This window comes from Diospyros lotus, chromosome 6, assembly GCF_014633365.1.
Source record: "Diospyros lotus cultivar Yz01 chromosome 6, ASM1463336v1, whole genome shotgun sequence".
Classification (NCBI taxonomy): domain Eukaryota; kingdom Viridiplantae; phylum Streptophyta; class Magnoliopsida; order Ericales; family Ebenaceae; genus Diospyros; species Diospyros lotus.
The window spans coordinates 2,794,878-2,814,634 of record NC_068343.1 but is presented as its reverse complement, the minus strand read 5'-3'; the positions used below and the strand labels follow the sequence as shown (position 1 = coordinate 2,814,634).

At 35.7% G+C, this 19,757-nt stretch overlaps 2 protein-coding genes across 3 annotated transcripts; one reads left to right on the top strand and one right to left on the bottom strand.

Annotated features, from left to right (window-relative positions):
* Positions 1–243: 243 nt before the first annotated feature.
* Positions 244–2,434, bottom strand: LOC127804257 (inactive LRR receptor-like serine/threonine-protein kinase BIR2). Its single transcript, XM_052341083.1, has one exon. The coding sequence runs from the start codon at positions 2,190–2,192 to the stop codon at positions 393–395; it is 1,800 nt and encodes a 599-aa protein (XP_052197043.1). The 5' UTR covers positions 2,193–2,434; the 3' UTR covers positions 244–392.
* Positions 2,435–5,267: 2,833 nt separating this feature from the next.
* Positions 5,268–18,160, top strand: LOC127804833 (uncharacterized). 2 transcript variants are annotated; one of them, XM_052341870.1, is made up of 4 exons: positions 5,268–5,411; positions 5,543–5,719; positions 14,694–16,684; positions 17,846–18,160. In XM_052341870.1, the coding sequence occupies exons 2-3, from the start codon at positions 5,546–5,548 to the stop codon at positions 16,620–16,622; spliced, it is 2,103 nt and encodes a 700-aa protein (XP_052197830.1). In that variant the 5' UTR covers positions 5,268–5,411; positions 5,543–5,545; the 3' UTR covers positions 16,623–16,684; positions 17,846–18,160. The 2 variants fall into 2 exon arrangements, with proteins under 2 accessions (XP_052197830.1, XP_052197831.1); XM_052341871.1 differs by having other exon boundaries at positions 5,272–5,411; positions 5,540–5,719.
* Positions 18,161–19,757: the final 1,597 nt, after the last annotated feature.

Sequence of the window (19,757 nt, the reverse complement as noted above, 5' to 3'; positions counted from 1 at the left end):
AAGGGTATGTTTGATTGCACATATTTTCTATGGAAAATATGTAATTATTACATATTTTTTATGGAAAACAATCAAACACTCTTAATTTTTTTATGGAAAAATATGTATGGTAATACCATTTAAAATTTCTTTCCATAAAATTCATTTTCTAAGAGGGTGAGATGATTTTTATTTTCTAGACAATATTATCTAAAATTAAATTTTAGGTAATGCAACCAAACACATCTTAAGAATATTAACAGACAATAAAACCAGATAAATGTTTGACAAATTTGCTAAATGGCAAGAAGCTACAGCTTAGGTTCATTATATATATACCATGTGAGGGTTAATTTTGCTAGAAGATGCAGGGTGTGAGCCATTTTAATGCTTGTCCCCCCTCAGCACCAAATTCATAACAGATTCTCATTACCTTGCCTGCCAATAAGTAACGGAAATTCATCATATTGTTCCGCGAATCCTTGCCCTTCTGCAATGCTCTTCAATGATTCATAAGCTTGGTACATTGACCACCTGTCCTTGGGCCGGGAAACCACACAATTACATGCAATTCTCAGAAATTCCATAATTTCCTCATCATGACCCCTTCCACAAAGACTCTTATCAATGGCATCTTTCATTTGACCAGAATTAGACAGCTGGTTTACCCAATCCACCAAATTACCTTTAAGCTCTTCCCCTGTGTTGCTTACATCCAGCGGTTTCTTACCAGTAGCTAACTCCAATAGTACGACCCCTAAACTATAAACATCCCCTTTTAATGAAGGAATCATTGTGGTTGAATATTCCGGAGCTATGTAACCAAGTTCACGCAAATCTCCATTGACAAAACTACTCCCATTCACATCATTAGATGTCATGAGCCTTGCCAACCCAAAGTCCATTATCCTAGCATCAAAATCCTCATCAAGAAGAATCACATTAGAGCTTATATTGTGGTGCAACATAGGAGGTTGGCAGCCATGGTGAAGCCAAGCAAGCCCCCTTGCGGCACCAAAGCCAGTCCTAAACCTAGTTGGCCAATCCAATATGCTTGCATTTCCATTCAACAGTGAATATAAAGTTCCAGTTGACATGTGCTTATAAACCAAAAGCTTCTCCTCTTCCACCACACAAAAACCCAACAATGGAGCCAAATTCGGGTGACGAAGCAGCCATAGTCTATTCATCTCCACCCGAAACTGTTTCTCACTAAGCTCGCAAGTGTTAAGCCGCTTGATTGCAAGAGCAGACCCATCAGGAAGAACAGCCTTGTAAGTAGTCCCTGTTCTAGTCGAAATTATAATGTTGTCAGCATTAAAATTGTTTGTTGCAGACATCAAGTCTGCTAATTTCACCTTTACAAGAGGTTTCTGAAAAAGCGTTACTTGGACAAGCTTGTGAGTTCTCAACTTCTCAACCCAACGTGCATCATCTCCTCTCCCAACCGCATAGCCTTTCTTGCTCCTCCTACAGGACTTTAAGTACCACCACCAGAGCCCAAACCCTAACAACAGCGATGCAGCAGCAGCAGCACCAAAAACACCTGCAGCAATAATGGTAAGTCCCCCACACTTCCCTAGCGGCCTACCACAGAGTCCACTATTTCCGGTGAAGTCCGACGAATTATGTTCATTAAGAAATGCCGGAATTGTACCAGAAAGATCATTATTAAGAACAGAAAACTTCTGCAGCCGACCCAAACTAGTGAGTTGGTTGGGTATATTACCAGATAACTTGTTGTCCGAGAGCATCAGCTTATTCAGAAACGAACACTTAGCCAGATCGACCGGGATCTGGCCTGTGAAATGGTTGTTGGACAAATCTAGGGTTACTAAATAAGGCAACCAAGTGCAAATTTCAGTAGGGATCGAACCTTTGAGATCGTTACCAGACAGATCCAGAGTTTGCAGACTACTACCGCAGTACTTTAGAAAGTCCGGAACAGCACCTCCAAGTTTCATGTCCCGAAGCTCGAGGCTGATCACGCGGTTCTCCCGATCGTTCCAGCACGATACTCCGGTGAAGCTGCAGATGAACCCGATCGAAGTGTTGGAGAAGTTCCACGTGATTAGCCGTCTATCTGGATCCGCGAGCGACGACTTCACGCCCTGCAAGCACTTCACATCGTCGTGACCCGCCACCGGCGGGACAACACACCATAACACAAGCGCAAGCAACAGAGTAGAGGTCATATCTCTCCAGAGATTCATGATTTATGCTTGTGTGCACGTTGATTTCGTCTGCGACAAGCGAGATTCTGCAGCTAGCGTTTACAGATCGGACACGTGGAGTCAAACTGTAGGCGAAAGGCTTCCGACAGACGGAGGAGGGTGTTGATCATGGAGGAGGAATACAAACATTGACGTCGTCTAGTGGTGATGGCGTTTCGGGTCGAATCTTGTGTTTTCGCGAACAGTGATGCGATCTTCTCCAATTCAATCCAGTCCTGGGGCTGAGCGGAGCATGCCGCGATGAGTTTTCAGCTTCTTTGACTAAACATTACTTAGGGTTCGTCAACTTAAATTATTGACGATTATTGACATTGAAACACAGTATTCAAATAACACAAAACGTGAATCACAAATTAAATATTCAAATTGCATAATGAAATTTCAAATTTATTCTTTCCTCTCATTCGTGATGTAATATTCTGACGAACGCTTGGGTGGCTTATTCGCCATGGCTTAGAGGGTGTTTTGCTCATGATCACTTATAAGTTATTGGTTTAATTTATAAATTGTATAACTTATTTTTTAAAGTATTTGATAATATCTAACAATTTAAATGCTATGTAATTTAAAAATTCATTCACTAGTATTTGGCAAAAGTTTTCTTAAACTTTACTTAAACACTACTAAGAGTTTCTACGTTTACCCTAAAACAAAATACACATTTTTAACTTATTTTATTCTTTATCTCTATGCCATTTCTCAATTCCATTGTCACTAGTTCCCATCTCTAGCTGTCGCTGTCATCTATCACCATCGTTTGTTGCCTCCATTGCCTTTATCGCTGCTTTCTCTTATTGTCACCTCCATCATCGCTTCTTCTCGTTGTTGCCTTCTCCATCTCTCTATGATTTCGTTTAATATATATATATATATATTTATGTTAACATCGATTTTGTTGTATTGTTCATGTCGACCAACTCTTATGTTATCTAATATGAAAAAAATGAGGGGACATATGGGGTTATGAGAATGTGAGACCCACACACTCATGCCCCTTGCAAGTCGCATCGGGCAACATAAGAAGGCCAATGTTAATATATATATTAATATTAATGTATATTGAATTAATATCTTTAATATTTTTATTAAATTTTAGTATTTTTATAAATTTTATTTATATTATTTAACAACATGTTTATTTTATTAAGTTTCGATAGTTTATCAGCTCTTTCAAACTAAATACATAATTATTAATTAATAGTTTAAAAGTATATTTATCTAAATATATTATTAATTTAAACACTATCAGATTTTTAAATTTTACATAACTTAAAAACTATTAAAAAAAAATGGTAAGCCGAACAGCCTCCTTCCCACTGATTTTGAATATGTGAAAGTCCACATTAAGTTGTTGAAAATAATTTTTGCATCATGTTCAATTGTTTGAAGGTGACTACAGGAAGGAGCGTTGGCACAAATTTTTTTTTTTAGATGTATGGGATTCATGATTTCTCATAATATTCTTAAGAATATTTAATTTATATATTTTATTAAATTTAAACATTTTTAGGAATGTTAGGTATTATTTTATGAGAATTTTACATTTATATGTTTGATTTAAATGTAATATTTTAGAAAATTTAGATTATTTTTTAAAAATTATCCTTATTTAATTTTTTATTTAAAAATAATAAATTCTTATAACATATAAAATATTGAGACCTACAACCTCTTTAAAAAATAAAAAAATGTCATTATTATAAGCAACAAGGAAGGAAGCTGTGAGGGTTGCAGCATATGAGGAGCACAATGAAAAAAAAGTTATGGCGAATATAATCATGAAAAAATTATGAAATTATAAGAGGGTAAGGGATATTTTAATTTTTTTATTTATTAAAAACTTTTTCTATTTTATGGGAATTCAAGATTCACAACCCCTATAAAAATCTTTTTGTGAGAAAGTTGATAAAAAATAAATTATAAAAAATATTATTTTTCATAATTTTTTTTAAATTATACCAAATATAAAAATATAAATTTTCAACCTAACATTTTTAATAATGTAAAATCTTATCCTGTACCAAATGCCTTGGGAATTAGTTTTATTTATTTATTAATCAATAAATACAAGATTTATTTAATTTTTTTATCAAAATGAGTATGCAAATAAATTAATTAAGACTCCATTTACATCTCTACAAATAGTGTTAAGAATTTAATAATTTGAATTAATAATCTGTAACATCTTGAAAATCAAATTGTTTTATTTAATTTTCAGAGAATTTTGTTTTGAGATTATTAAAAAGGGTAATGCTAATTATTATTTTAAGAATAATAGTTAATCTATAATACTTTTAGATAATGTATATTTATTATATCTTATATTTAATAATTAATTAATTTTATAATTTAATACACGATATATTTATTATCAATTATTAAAATTTATTAATGATTAAAAATAATATATAAAAATACACTTTAACTGACAGTAAAATACATTAATTATTATTTAATTATTATCCTTAAAATAATAGTTAACATTTTCAATTAACATATTTGTTAAGCGCAATAATACATAGCGGCAATTAACGCTTTTCATGTTCATGTATTCCATGGCGGCAAAATTGCTTACAGCCTGCAGACGCCTCATATTTCAAATTTCGAACGATGAAATTCGCGATCCGGTCCCGCGCTTTATCATTTTCAAGATAATAATTAATATTATCTTTAATTAATTATAAAAAAAGATAATACTAACAGTGATTAACATCAATAAATAAATGCATATTATTTTTAATAAGATATATTTATTATATTTAAAATAATATTATCTCTAATTGACACATTTTTAATAAAATCTGTACATTTATATCTTCTTATTTTTTAATAAAATGTGTTAATTAAATTGAAATTTCATCTTATTGATTGCTAGGAAATAAATTATATTTTAAATTTATTAATCAATTAATATAATTATTTAAATGTTAAAAATAAAATGTAATAAATCAATATTATCTAAAAATAATGTAGATTTATTACTTATGGGTAATGCACCTAGTAATTCCGAATTGAAACCAGGGGCACTTTGGTAATAACATTAAGAGCTTCCCGGTGAAAGTACGAGACGATCAGTTCCACGGTGAGGGGTCTGAGGACGTTGTTTAAGTGAACCCTCCATTTCGAATTCGATGCCTTTCAATTCGGTAGTCTCCCACCAAAACAACCCGCCGTTCATCGTCCACGGAAGAGGCCAAGGTAATCACCAAATATACGAACCATTTTATTGTTGTGTCATTATCTTTTTTTTTTTTGGTTCTGGTTCTGCTTGGATAATCGGATTGTCTGCATGTTTGAATCTTATGATTTGGCTTGATTTGGATCAGTAGAAAATGGAGGTGTTGAGGAAGGCGTACGCGGATGCGATACTGAACACGGGGAAGGAGGCAGCTACTCGTATAAGGGAGTCGGAGCTGAAAGCCATTCGGTTCCAGCGGGATCTGCGCTTCGCAAAAGCCGAAGCTATTAGAATGCTTCTTCGCATGAAACGCATGCTGGATTCCAAGGTAGTTTCCTCAATTTTTTTTTGTTGCGTTATTTGTAACCCTAGGGTTATATCTGTTGAAATTAGTAAGAGAGATGGAGAAGTTAGGGAAAGGGATTGATCTGTTCGAGTGGGTCATACCTCCAGTATGCCAAAGCTTCACAGTAAGTTATTCAAAATTCTAGTCAATATCACCCAATGTTTCTAACTATTCAACACCCAGGAACAATTCGTAATCTCCTAATTGTAGCATATATTAATCAGTAATTCCCTGAGTGTCGGAGCCGTGCATGATTTTGAGCACTTGCCCCGATAGATCAAATAAGTGTTGTTGGCGAGCTTTACTTAAAATTTCTCGCACTCTTTCTGGTGAAGGATCGAAGAGAGAAAACTAGAATTCAGAGAAAGATTGTAACATCTCATTTTTAAAAAATCTGGAAAACGAAGATACAAGATACACACACACACACACACATACACACACAAGGAGAAAAGTCTACCAGCCGTAGTTGTAACTGTCCAACAGGTATAACTGACTAACTAAGAAACTGTATCAACCATTGAACTATTTCAATAAATTACAGTTCATAGAATTTAACAAACTAACTAGTTACAACTGACTTTCTTTTACTGACAGTTGTACATTCTTGATACTTTCGCTGGATAATAGTCTTTGCTTCCTTTTTTATCAGTATATATTTTCAGCCTTTTTCATTATGGCCTGTATGTAAATTCTTGTAGCAAGTTGTCTTGGTTTTGATTTTTTCTTGTAATTCCTTCATTCCACCACCAAGGCTCTTTCTGGTTTGGAGCTTGCTTTTCCCTCATAGTTGTCAAATGTGCAAGGGGCACTGAGGCGCAAATTAGTGCTTGGGACCTAGGCCTGAGGCAAAAGGCGAAGCATGAACCTCATGAACATGAGGGTCGCATTTATTCAAAATGCTTATAAAATACTTATTATACACTATTCTTTTCAATATGTACCTATATAGAGGTAGATATAAACTCATAAAATCATAAATGACAACTAACCAACCCTATAATAACAATTAAAAAACAATTAGTTTCTTCTAACTGCAAAAGAGATTTGAGGGAAGGAAAAATTATAACAAAACACACTATAAAAACAATTTTAGGAAAATAATTAGTTTCTCTTAATTTCTTTTGCAATTAGAAGAAAGAAAAAAAATTACAGTAGAACACACGACACAAGAAGTTAAGAAGAATAATTAGTTTCTTTTAAATTGCAAAAGAAATCATAAAAGAGAAAAACAATCAGTAGACCACACAATGAAAACATTTGTTTTTTAGCAATTAGTTTTTTCTAAATTGCAGTAGAAATTAGAAGATAAAAAAAATTAAAGTAGAACACAACAAAAAACAATTACAGCATAGAATTAGTTTTTCCTAAATTGCAAAAGAAATTGGAAGAAAGAAACAAAAATGAAGCAAAATGTAGACATGAGTAGTTATCTAGTGAGTGAACATCACTGCCAAAGGATCCCGATGAGTGGGATATCCAGTAGACCTCTAGGTTACATTACTGGATTTCCCTCTCACCAATATACAAGAATGTGCAATCAAATCAATAAGAAATAAGGTCTAAGATAACAAATGAACAAGAAATAGGGTTTTAATACACTTATATATACAAGGAATGTGCCTCATGAGCCTCAAGCCTTGCACCGTGCATGAGGCGTGCGCCTCATGAACTTAGGCCCTCATCAGTTGTGCCTCTACGTGCCACACGTCTTTGACAACTATGTGTTTTCCCTTCAAGTCTCTTAGAATAATTTTTGTTATATTTCAAATAACAGTAACCATCTGTTAACCTCTCATTCAACATTCCAATCTCTTTTACGACATACTTTTTCTTTGAAAATAGCTTCCTTTTCACATTTGAAATCTCATCATCTTATTCCTGGGCTTCCTATTGTATCTTTCTTACTCTTTTTTGATATGGACATCAATGACCATAAATTTATATTAGTGGTTATGCATTCTCTTGGTACAACTTTACAATTCTTACAACATAATCAGTTTTCTTTGAACCTAGTGATAGCTATGATGAGCTCATATGTTCTATAAAATCAAAACATAGCTTTGTCTTCATTATTTCATTTCCTAAATCCACAATCTTCTTGTACATTTATATGCTCATTTACTTTTGTACCCACATGATGACTCTGTCACGACCGTTAGGGTATTGTAGGGGCAAGCTGTAATTAGTTATATTGTTGGTTAGGAAATACTGTTAGTTCTGTTGTAGTGCACATAGGTGCCGTTCCTAGACTCTACTTCCTGTTGAACAGGTTATAAATAAGCCCTAATATGTAGAGAAATATATGTTGGAATGATATAGTGAATTCATATTTCCCTCCTTACTTTCTCTCTCTCGTTCTCCCTTATTTTCCCTCATTTATCTTGATTCTTGCTCTATCTCTCCCCCCAATTCTTTTCGTTTCTCTCCTGAATTCTTCCCATTTCCTTCCTAGACCCTAGCTAAATCCTAGGGTCATGACATTTGGTATTAAAGCCATTCTTTCCTCGGCGGTTCTCTCTGTCAAGTAATTCTGATGGCTTTGGCCGTGATTTAGAAGTTCGTAGCAGTTAGCCAAGGCAATTCAATGCATCTAATTTTGACGAGCCAGGCGATTTTTAGTGCTTCAGGCGAGTAAAATTTGGCTGATAATTGAAGCAAATTTAGGTGACCGAAGCGAGAAGGAACAACACCACCGATTTTTGGCGAATTGTAGGAGAGGCCAATTCCGTAATCCGATTCAACTTGAGTTTTGAAGGTAATTTCAGGAAGCCGCAACATATCCAATAGCTTCTCGGATCCAATTGTTTCTCGAGGCTATTGAATTGTGTATTAGGTGAAGTTGATGGTGATTGGGTGAGAAGGAAGACGTGATTCAGGAAGTGGAGCAAAGGCGAATTCAAAGCCAGTGGTCCTTGGGCTACTGAATTGTGATTAAGGTGAGTCAAGATTCGAGTAATGGAAGGAAATAGTTAATTTCAATCTGACTCTAAAAATATCAGAGATAGATTGTAATGGTATCAGGATAGGCGATTGTTGATCAAAGGTGATTGCAGAGCAAGGCTATTCTAGGAAGTTGGTTGCAGGTGATTTTCAGAAATTTGCAACATATCCAATTGATTGAGGTCCATCGTCGATTCAGTTAATAGGAATTGAATTGGATTTGAAAGGTGAAGCTGAGCATAGCCAACTTCGGCTCGGGAGTGAAGATGAAGCAAGCTGAAAGAGTTCCAACGAGATATCGAGTGGAATTAGAAGGCAAATCAGTGGGTGCACTGGAAGTGGATATTGAGCAATCGGTGAACATTGGAGTGCGATTCAATCTGGAGAAATTCTCAGCTGACTTGATCAAGTTAATCGAGTAGTTCCTTGGCTGCGGACTCTTGCTTGAGTTAATCAAGTAGATCCAGATCCAGATCTCAGTGGATTTCGTTTGAGGCGGAATTAGATTGACTGAACTTCAAGCTACTAAGGTTACAGATTTGGAAGCGATCGATTATCAGTAGTCTTGGCAATTTATCAAAGCAATTTCGGTGATTGAATTCTGGTGAATTTGGAGGCCGAACAGATTCAATCAAGCTTCAAAAGTAATTGCGCAACAAAAGCTGTGGTTTTAGAGTTGCACAGCGGAAGTGTTGGTTTCAGAAGTTGCGGGTAGATTTCTAAAACTGATTACAACAGGTTGTCTTCTGAAATTATCTAGAGGCAACAGGTTGTTTGAAGGGTAATTGATTTGGAGGCCATCAGCATCAACTAAAGGCTGATTCAGATCTAGCCTTTTTTGAATCTAAGGTTGCTGAATTTGAGTATCGAAATAAGTTTCTGGAGTGGTCCTTTGAAGCTGATCAAGAGATTGTTGTAGTGGTGAATTTTTAAGGAATTGAATTGAGAAGATGGTCGAAGGACTATGTGCTGCAACAAGAAAAGGAATCAAGGACCTTAGTAGACAGTTGGATGACTTTTTTATCATATTTTCATACAAATTCTAGGTTAGTATTCCAACTGAATGTTTTTCGAAAGAATATTCTACATCCTTAAGCTAGATTGGAGATGAGAGTTGCAACGAAAAGCATGCGCTACAACCTAAAGGTTATACTAAAAGCAGCCAATAGATTGGAGGTATTTGTAAGGCTGATGTGTCCCTAAGATTAGGAATGGATGATGCGAGGGAGGAAAACTTGGGATGAGGAGTTGGAGGAACTCACTCCACACCCCCAGGCTTGCGGATGGATATTCCTGCATTTGAAAGAGATAGGCCCAAATGGTGGATCAGGCGGTATGAACGGGTGTTCTACCAATACTGAGTAGCTGAAAGGGAGAGAGTGAACATGGTTGTAGCTTATTTGGATGGTGTTGTAGATGCTTGGTTTTAGAATTGGAGCCACGAGAGGGTGGAATTGAGCTGGCCATAGTTTGCGATTGGCTTGTGTACTCGGTTTGGAGAAAGGACTAAAACCTATGTTATTAACGGAGCTTCGAAGGCTACTAATTAGGTAGTGCATGAAGTTGATGAGGTAGTAGTGGAAGAGGAGGATGGTGTACATGCAACTGATGCGAAGTATGAGATTGACGAGGTCATAACAATGGGAATAGTAGCTGCAAAGAATAAGGAAAAACTTTAATTGAATAAGGGAATTCTAAATGACAAGAAAGAAAAGTTAGTTGTTGAAGAAGAGGCTGAGGTTTTACAGGAGGAGATACTTTTTGAAAGTGTGCCTAGGGTATACTCCAGTAATCAACAAGTAGCTCTTGGGATGCCTAAAGGTGCTCCTCCCCCATGGTTCATCAACATGCAGATGTATAGTCCACTAACTTCTTACCCGCATTTGAAAGTCCTGGGGTTGAATTCTTCTATTTCCCTTGGAGCTAGTTGCGGTTATCATTCAGGAGGTTGGGGTAAACCTCTTGTTGATGAATATGGTAGTCCACTCGATTGTGATGTTTTTGGGGTTCTGCGACAAGATCGACCCAACTATGAGAAAGAACTAGTTAATAAGACCAAACATTGGGGTGATTTGGAGGAAGAAGAAGAAGAAGAGGAAGAAGATGAGGTGTAAGAAGAGATTGAGGAAGAGGAATTGGGGGATGACATTCAATCAGTTGACAGCCTCTCAAGCACTTCCAATGGTGTTGAGACTCCTGCTGCTATTGATCTCCGAAAGCAACAAAGGAAAGAGCATGAAAAGCCTTTTTACCAAGAATTTGAGGAGAAGGAAGAAAGGATTGTATTGGGCACCTTGCTTGGAACATCTCATACGAATGTCATTGGCATGGGCATACAAGACAAGACAAAGGTGACATTGTAGCCAGAAGAGTTGGAAGTATTGTATAGATTTTTGCTTGCAGAGAGGTTTTGAAATTGTCTCTATGATTAGAAAAGAAAGGGTTGTAGGATTGACAGTTGATTCAGAACCATTTTTAATGGCAATAAAGAAGAGGTGGATGGTTGAAATTGGTGTTGCAACAAGTTATAATACTATTACTGTTGAGAAAGAAAAAAAGGGAAAGCAAGAGTAAAGGGAAATACGAGATAAGAACAAGAAAAGTCGAAGAAGAAACTGGTTGGTGAAAAGAGGCATTGGATGAAGAAATAACGACTCGGTTGTAATAAGTTTCTTGGGGACAAGAAACCTTTCAAGGAGGGGAAATTGTCACGACCCTTGGGGTATTATAGGGGCAAAGTTGTAATTAGTTACATTGTTGGTTAGGAAATGTTGTTAGTTCTGTTGTAGTGCACATGGGTGCTGTTCGTAGACTCTACTTCTAGTTGAATAGGCTATAAATAGGCCCTAGCATGTAGAGAACTGTATGTTGGAATGATACAGCGAATTCATATTTCCCTGCTTACTTTCTCTCTGTCGTTCTCCTTTGTTTTCTCTTATTTCTCTTGATTTCTGCTCTGTCTCTCCCTCCAATTCTTTCCATTTCTCTCCCGAATTCTTCCCATTTCCTTCCTAGAGCTTAGCTAAACCCTAGGGTCGTGACACACTCAAGTCATCCGCTATGATAATTTTTATCTTCTTTAGGTATTTGTTTCACACACTAATCCTTCTAAATCCTCCGAAAATTTTGTCTTTACCTCTTCTCCTAACCTAACTTGTGGTTCGTATGTGCTAAAAGAACATTCGTATTCTCTTCTCTTAAAACAACCTTAGTTGCATTAATCCTTTCTTTTATTGTTTTTATATCCACTACCCCTTCCTTTAAAGTCTTAGCCATATGAGTTCAACCAACTAAGGAATAATAGGATCCTAACATTCTTTTAATGGGCTCTTTTATTGTGACAGCCATTAATTGTGTGAATTGGAATGTATCCCTCTCTTTCACATTAATTTTTTGTAATCTTTGGATCTGGGCTTGGTGTGGATTGATTTCCATTAAATCGTATAGATTGCCTTAATAGTTTGTTGTTGCCAAAACCAAAACATATTAGATTTCGCCCTCTTCATGTTCAAATAACCATATATGTTTTATGGTTGTCCTTTTCTAATAATTATCGTGAATGCTTATTTTATTTTGAGAGCGTCAGGGTCTCTTCTTTTTAAACAAGAAATGGAGAAATTTACTCCAATATCATATTAGCAACATCCTTTTCATCAAAATCTATTTGTTTTGCTTTGTTGTTGCAGTAATTCTTAGAATTCTTGTATATTCACAGCACATTTACAATCATATTTAAGGTGAGTCTTGACACCTTCATAAGGAAACTATCAATCTATCTTCTAAGGAAACTAACTATTAAGGAAACATAAGGGCCTGTTCTCTTTGCTATTTTTGGCCGTTTTTAATTTTTCAAAATAGTGAAAACGTGTTTATTTTCATATTTTTAAAAACACATTTTCGAAAACAAGGAAAAATTTTGTAAAAGAAACTCAAAATAACAAAAAATTGTTTTGAGTGTTTTCAACCAAAACACTCCAAAAAATCCAAAACACAGAAAATGTTGAGTGTCCTCTTCTCTTCATTCTCTCTTCTTCCATCTATTCTCTTCCTTCTCCCTTGTTTCTTCTCTTTTGCCCGCGCCCACCACTGTCGTGAGCCGTCTTTGACCGCCCCTCGTCGTCCGACCACCCACGCCTTCCGAAATTGACGCTATTCGTGCCCCTTGCATCGCGACCATCAACCTAAATTTGCCGCCTCCAATCGTCGAATAGCCATTGTCATCTACCTCCAGCCATCGCCGCCGTTCGAATCACGGCCTTGCCTTGCCTTTGCTGATCGTTTCTTCTTCTCCTTCGCCATTTGCCTATGTCGTTCGTCTCTTCCTTTTATGGCTCTTCATTTCTTGCCTGCTGTCTGTCTCTTTCTTCTGAAACTTAGGGTATCGTCTCAACTTGTGGAATCAAAACATGACTTCTGGGTTTAATATCATGCATTTAGAACATAATTTTGAAAAATAATTATTTGGGAAAATGGATTTGAAGCCTGGAACGTTATGGAACACATTTCTTTTGCTGTTAATTTGAGAGCACTGTCATATTGGATCTGTACACACTAATCCACTTTCTTTTGGTTAAGATTTATGATTTTGAAAGTGCAAGAATGCTAGCTTGGGGGATTATTCATCATTGTGTTATGTGGTGTATTTGGAAGGAAAGAAATATGAGAGATTTTAAGAACACGATTTCTAGTTTTCTGTTTTGAGAAACAGTTTTTCAAAATAACAAACAGAATGCATTTTCAGTTTTCTGAAAACAGACCACCAAAACAGAAAATTTAAAATGAATTCAAAACTAAAAATTGAAAATTGAAATGCAAAGAGAACATGCCCTAAACAATTAGGAAACTAACTAATTAGGCAGCTAATTGATATAGAAAAAAAACTAACTGTACATTCTATATCTACATTAGGAAACATAATTTTCTGCATTCAATGGTGAGCCAATTAGCTGAGTAAGTCTTCTATTTCCTTTATGCCAACAGTTGTGTATGTGTCTTGCATATTACTCAAGTCTGTGCTTTAGAGTAGAGCTTATTCATGTCAGTGTGAACTTACTGTCTTTGCTTAACATGGTTCAAGCTTTATACCTGATTTGGCATCTCTTATCTAAATATGAAATTTATAGAATTAGCTTTGTTCACCTGAACTCAAATATTGGTGTCATTAGCAGTTATTTATGTAACTAGTACTAGTGTAATAAACGGAATTTTGCCATTTAAAGAGCAGCTTGTGCAGATGGATGTCGTATGAATGCTACAAGGATAAAGTTATTTGACTTGGGCTTTAACCGGAGTTTTTTTTACGGTCAATACCTCATATGTGGATATAAATCAGCTTTAAATTGCTAATTAAGAATAAGATGAATATTTCATGATGTTGTGAGAACTGAATAACTAAAAGTAATATATATATATATATATATGTTGGTAGCCAGTCAGGAGGATGTTGGAACTCAACCTTTCACCTTTTATTTTTTCGTAGGAGCCATTGAGCGTTTGATTTCTTCTCTCAGAAAGACCATTCTGAATTCAAAAAGCATTCTTGGTCTTGGCTGTTGAAGTAGATTTAACGATGACATCCTCATGTTTATACTGTTCTTAATATTGAAATTGCCTCGTTGTGAATCTGCTGCTGAAACCAGTACTATTGACTATGGCAATCATGCAGTAAGTCATGTTGTAGTCCACATGTCCTGTGCCATTCAGAAAACTATTGTAGTGCACTTGATTGCCTTCTGGTTATTCCTTAATGCATGAAATACTAGGGTTGGTTAAGTTGACAAAGGATGTTATTTGCTGCAACCTCTTTGTGTGTGAGTAGCATCACAGATAGCAAACAAATTCTTGGTATCACTTGAACACATTTAATGTTGCAGGAAACCATTCAGTGGAAACCACTATTGGAACTCTTTTCTTTTGGCTATCGTTGTTAGTGTAACAAGTCTATATCTAAGTGTTTCAAAATAGCTAATTGCTGTTTGGAACTTACAACTGTAAGGTTCTCCTATTCTTACAGACTGCTGAAGCCGAGAATAAGTCTTTGAGTCAGCAAAAGAGGATTGAGGAGCTTGAAGCTCAGCTTGATGAAGCAGAAGAGATAATATTAGACCTCAGAGCAGAGTTGACAATGGTGCAAGATCGATTAGATATGGCAAAGAATAACCACATGTGGCCTCCAAAAGGGCTTGTTGAAAAGCAAGATGACCATTGTCACAAAGATGTGGAGTATCAGAAACTAGAGAAGTCCAGTCCCATCTCATACCATACAAAGTCAAGCTGTGATAATATTACTTCTGAACTACAGAGTAAATCTCTGAACGAGAAAAATATGGAGCATGCAGATTTGAATATACCCAAAAAACCTGAGTTGTACAATAATGGATGTATCCAAAGGGTTTGTGCATTGGAAAAGAATTTTCTGGAGGGGGTCTTGGTTTCTGAGGAGGTCAGAGATCAACACTTTCTCATGAAGAATGAGCCAATCATCAATGTGAATGAACAGAATACTGAGATACCCACTGCTACTTCTTCCAGGACTGAGCAGACAGATCTAGTGAAGAGCCCAACTCAATTGGAAGAAAATTTGTGCACTAACAGTTGCATTTATGAGGATCGAAATTTGACACCTTTGGACAAGAGAATTATGGACTGGAAAGTCAGTTATTCAGCCAAGAAAAGTGCACCCTTAAAGTCCAATTTGGAGAACTCAGTTGCTCATGCCTCTAATTTTTGCTTAGCAACCAGAGGCGAAGAACCTGAGCTGTTTAAAAATGGATATACTTTGAGGGGTTGTGCATTGGAAAAGGACTTGATAGATGGGGAATTGGCTTCTGAAATTGTTGATGCTCAACAGATTCTCATGAAGAGCAAGTCAACCACTAAGTTGAATGAACAAAATACTGAGATCCATACTGCATCTCATTCCAATACTCATAATGTAAATGTAGTGGAGGACCCAACTCCATTTAAAGACAAATTGTGTATTAGCAGTTGCACTTACATGGATCAACCTTTAAAAGTCTACAACATACGGCGTAGGAGAACTGAATACAAGAATGCTAAAGCTATTTCACTCATTTCTGACCCTAATCTTGTGAAACCGCATGGATCAACTTCATTGCTTTCTCAGTGCAGAACATCTTCCTATACAGATAATGATAATGCTAAAGCTTGTGAAGGAGCTTGTAGCTTACCTTATGACAAGTCCGGGTATAAGGAGGACATGGAAGAGGAAGTTCAACACATCAAGGATCAGGCAATTTGGGTTGTTCATAGAAGCCCCGAGAAAGGAAATATCAGTGCTAGGGATGCTGTGGCTAGCTCATGTTGGCGTCTTCCCAATCAGCTATCAGAAGCACACTCAACCTTTTTCCACTGCAATGCTGAATCTGTCAACTGCAATGTGGACTCCTGTGAATATCAGACAAATTCAGAAAGTGGGACTGCAATTGAAACTGGAGTGGCTCCTATACCGGAATCTGCTGAAGTTACTCATACAGAGGCAGGTAGAGAATTTACTGGCAATGATACAGACAAGGATGCAGGGTCTGTAGTTGAGTGTTTGTTAGTAAAAGAGGCTGGTGATGTAGCAGGGAGTCCAAGGGTCCATATTTGTAAACCAGCTCAGATTGATGATAAACGATTGATGGGTTCCAAGTCCAATGATGCAAAAGCATATGAAGCTGTTCCTGGAACTTCCAGTCTAGCTGACAGTAGGAGGCCAGTCATCTACACCTTCAGCAGGAAGCGCAAGAAAGAAACCTTGGTCAACCCCGTGAACACTTTTACTGAAAATAACAGTATGGAGAATAGGACATTGAGCAGGAGGCTGGTGCTTCAAAACCCCCTCATTACAAAGAGGGCACTAAGGAGCAGTACGGTGCTTCAATGCCCCCTAAGTACAGAGAGAGTACTGAGGAGCAGGGTGGGCCTCCAGAGACCCTAAGTGTGGCTCGATAGATACAATCATCTAGGGGAAGCCAGCTGATGGTGCATCTGGTTTGTCAGGTTGGTAATTATGTTGATCACTTTGTGCTGTGCTGCTTCTCTCTGCTTCAGTTACTGAAATATAAACTTTGTATATATAGGTGTTTTATACTTTCTTGAATGCTCCAAAACTTCAGCTTATAGATCTTGCTTATTGGATCTACAACAAACTTGGCTCAGCTGGTTGCTCTTATGAATGACTTTTAGCTATATCTATATATTTGAGCTGTTAGATTCGAAAAGTTAAAAAAAAGGAAAAAGAAAAAAGAAGCCAAAAATTGAAGCATTAACAAGTTAGTATGTATTTAGAGACCTCACCTCACTTGAATGGTGTTACGGGTATTTTATAGACTGCTTTTTATGGGCTGTAAACAGTCCAGAGGATCGGCCCAATCTCTCAAAAGTCTAGTAAGTCTTGGTGGGTTGAAGACGTCATGGTGAGGTCACAAGTCGCTTCGACTTGGTCATATCACGGAAAGTCTTAAGCTGCAAGACACATTGTCAGTCTATTCAGTTTACGTCACGTAGAGATGGCGAATTTATCGGAAGCAGTTAAAGAAAAAATCAACCTTCCTAATCTAAGGCAAACCAGATCTCTAATAATTTGGAATTTGTTTCCGATTTTGTGGAGCTGATAAAGAAATACTATCTTTGTGATATTATCCTTTCATTCTGGATTTTATTGAAATTGTAAACACCCTACACTATAAATAGGGGTCGAAAACCATTGTATGGAGATAAAAAAAATAATATATTATTACTTTGCCGGAATAATCAGAGAACAGTCGTAGACTAGGCATCATTCCGGTCGAACCACGTAAAACTTTCCTACGTGCAACTTGTTATTTGTTCTATTTGTTTTTTTTTTCCTTTGCATTTGTGTTGATTCTCTCAATACGAGCTAACGAACCATGGTCGATCAATTTCGAACGTCGACAAATGGGCTTCCCAACCCTTTGCATTGCATTCATCTTAATCCAGTTGAATGCAAGATATATAACAAGCTTAATGGTTGTTCGACTACATTGGTGTTTTGCTCTGTCTTTTTCTTCTTCTTCTTTTTCGGTACCAAGTCTTCTCAAGATCTTCACAGGACAACGCTGTTAATTGTGCTCTTAAAGTCTCTAGATACTTTTGCTCGTTGCTTAATTCTCATTCTTGACCATCTTTCTCCATTTACAGCTTATTCCTTAAGCCCAGAATGGAGCTGGTGATGGATAAAGCTTCTTTATCTCAAGTTCGATTTTGCAGCTGTGCAAGATTATGAGGCTTAAAACTGAAGAGTAGTTTATTGCCTTGTGAAGTACGTACTGGTCTCTCGCGTTAAGTAAGTACATATTTTGTTACCGATCAGAAAACTATAGCGGGCGGGGGGTTCTTGTAATTACTTTTGCCAAACCCTGTCCTCATGATGTCTCGCCCTTTTCAGTTTAGAAACTGGTAATTGCAATCAATTTTCTGATAACGTAATGGATCGGTGGAGTAAGTTCCTAGTGATGGGCGCAAAAGCTAAATGGTTATTCACTTCTTGTGCGATTGTATCTATGCAAATGCTTGTTAAGGTAATGGAGCATGCTATTTATACACATAAATTTGACATTTTTAATGACACTTGGTATTTATATTTTGTATTATACTAGTGCATCACCCGTGTGATGCACGAATATCGCAAGAAAAAATATAATCGTTAAAGCATAAGTTACATAATTCAGTAGTTATAATAAATGAAAATCATAATAAAGAAGTAGAAAATAAACAAAATAATTATGTTACAATCATGAGAAATGAACATATAACAAAATTAGTTATTCAATTATTCTGGAATATGTATGTCCTTTTTTGTCTGACCTTTTTTATGTTTTTATTATAGTCTTTCTACTAACACATATGTGTGTATTTAACAAAAGATTGTATCCAATGTCTATAGTATTCGTGACTTGTTAGAGTGATGTTAACGTCTACCATTTCTAACACAATATTTTTACTTTGATGCATGAAACACTAAAAATGTAACATGTTTTATTTTGAATTCTCAGTAGTAAAGTAGTTGATTACTCAGTATAAATGATGATTTCTCGATCCGTTTTATTAATTATTTGATTGAAGATATTTTTCGTTCGTTATTATTTCAATATTATGCATGTTATTAAACTATAGTTAAATTATGATAAATTCTTGAGCAATACATTGAAAAGAATAATTTGTGCAGTGAAAAAAAAAATACAAGTAAGAATATACTTAGAAATGTTAGACACCCACTATAAATTAGTGGACTAAAAAAAATATACAAATAAATAGAAGTGAATGAAGATAAAAAATGAGCAAATACATAAGTGTGAATCAGTAAAAACAAAAGAAAAAAACTAAATAATAAAAAAAATAAAAAATATGTAGATCAAACAAATTGTCTAGATATAAATCCAGCAACAACCAAAATATTTAGAAATAAAAAATCAACAAACCAAGTTTACCTTGCATAAGAAATTATAACAAAAGTCAATAAATAAAATTCAGTAGCAATTAACAAAACAACCTCAAAAGTTTTATAGGAATAAGTTATAATAAAAAAAAAATTGTAATCCGAAACCAATCAAATAAACTTTTTTTAGTTATTCTCTTTCTTGATCATCGATTGAATTTTCTTAATTGCATTAGTCAACAAATCGTCGAGAAAAGTCTTTTTGGTAAAACACCTTTCATAGTTTTTTAATATATTTATAACTCACGACCTGACTTCAACAACGTAGTAATCTTATCATTAGATGAAAAAATTTAGAATATAATGTCATTAATTAGTACTTGCATCATACATATTAGAACTCCCAAACTTATTTTACAAATATAAACACTAAATTATGAAAATTAATGAAGCACATTTTTCTCCTCAATTTTGGTATTTTCAATATTTCAATAAAGATCAGACTCTTGCTATTGAGAAAGATGTGCATAACACGTTAGAATCTGTTTTAGCACATAGTCATTCTTAATACATTGCAAACCTTAAACACTATACTAACCTGACTTGCTTTTAGCATACACGCGCACTTAGAGATCAAATTAGGGTTAATTACTAACTTCATCACACTAAAAACTT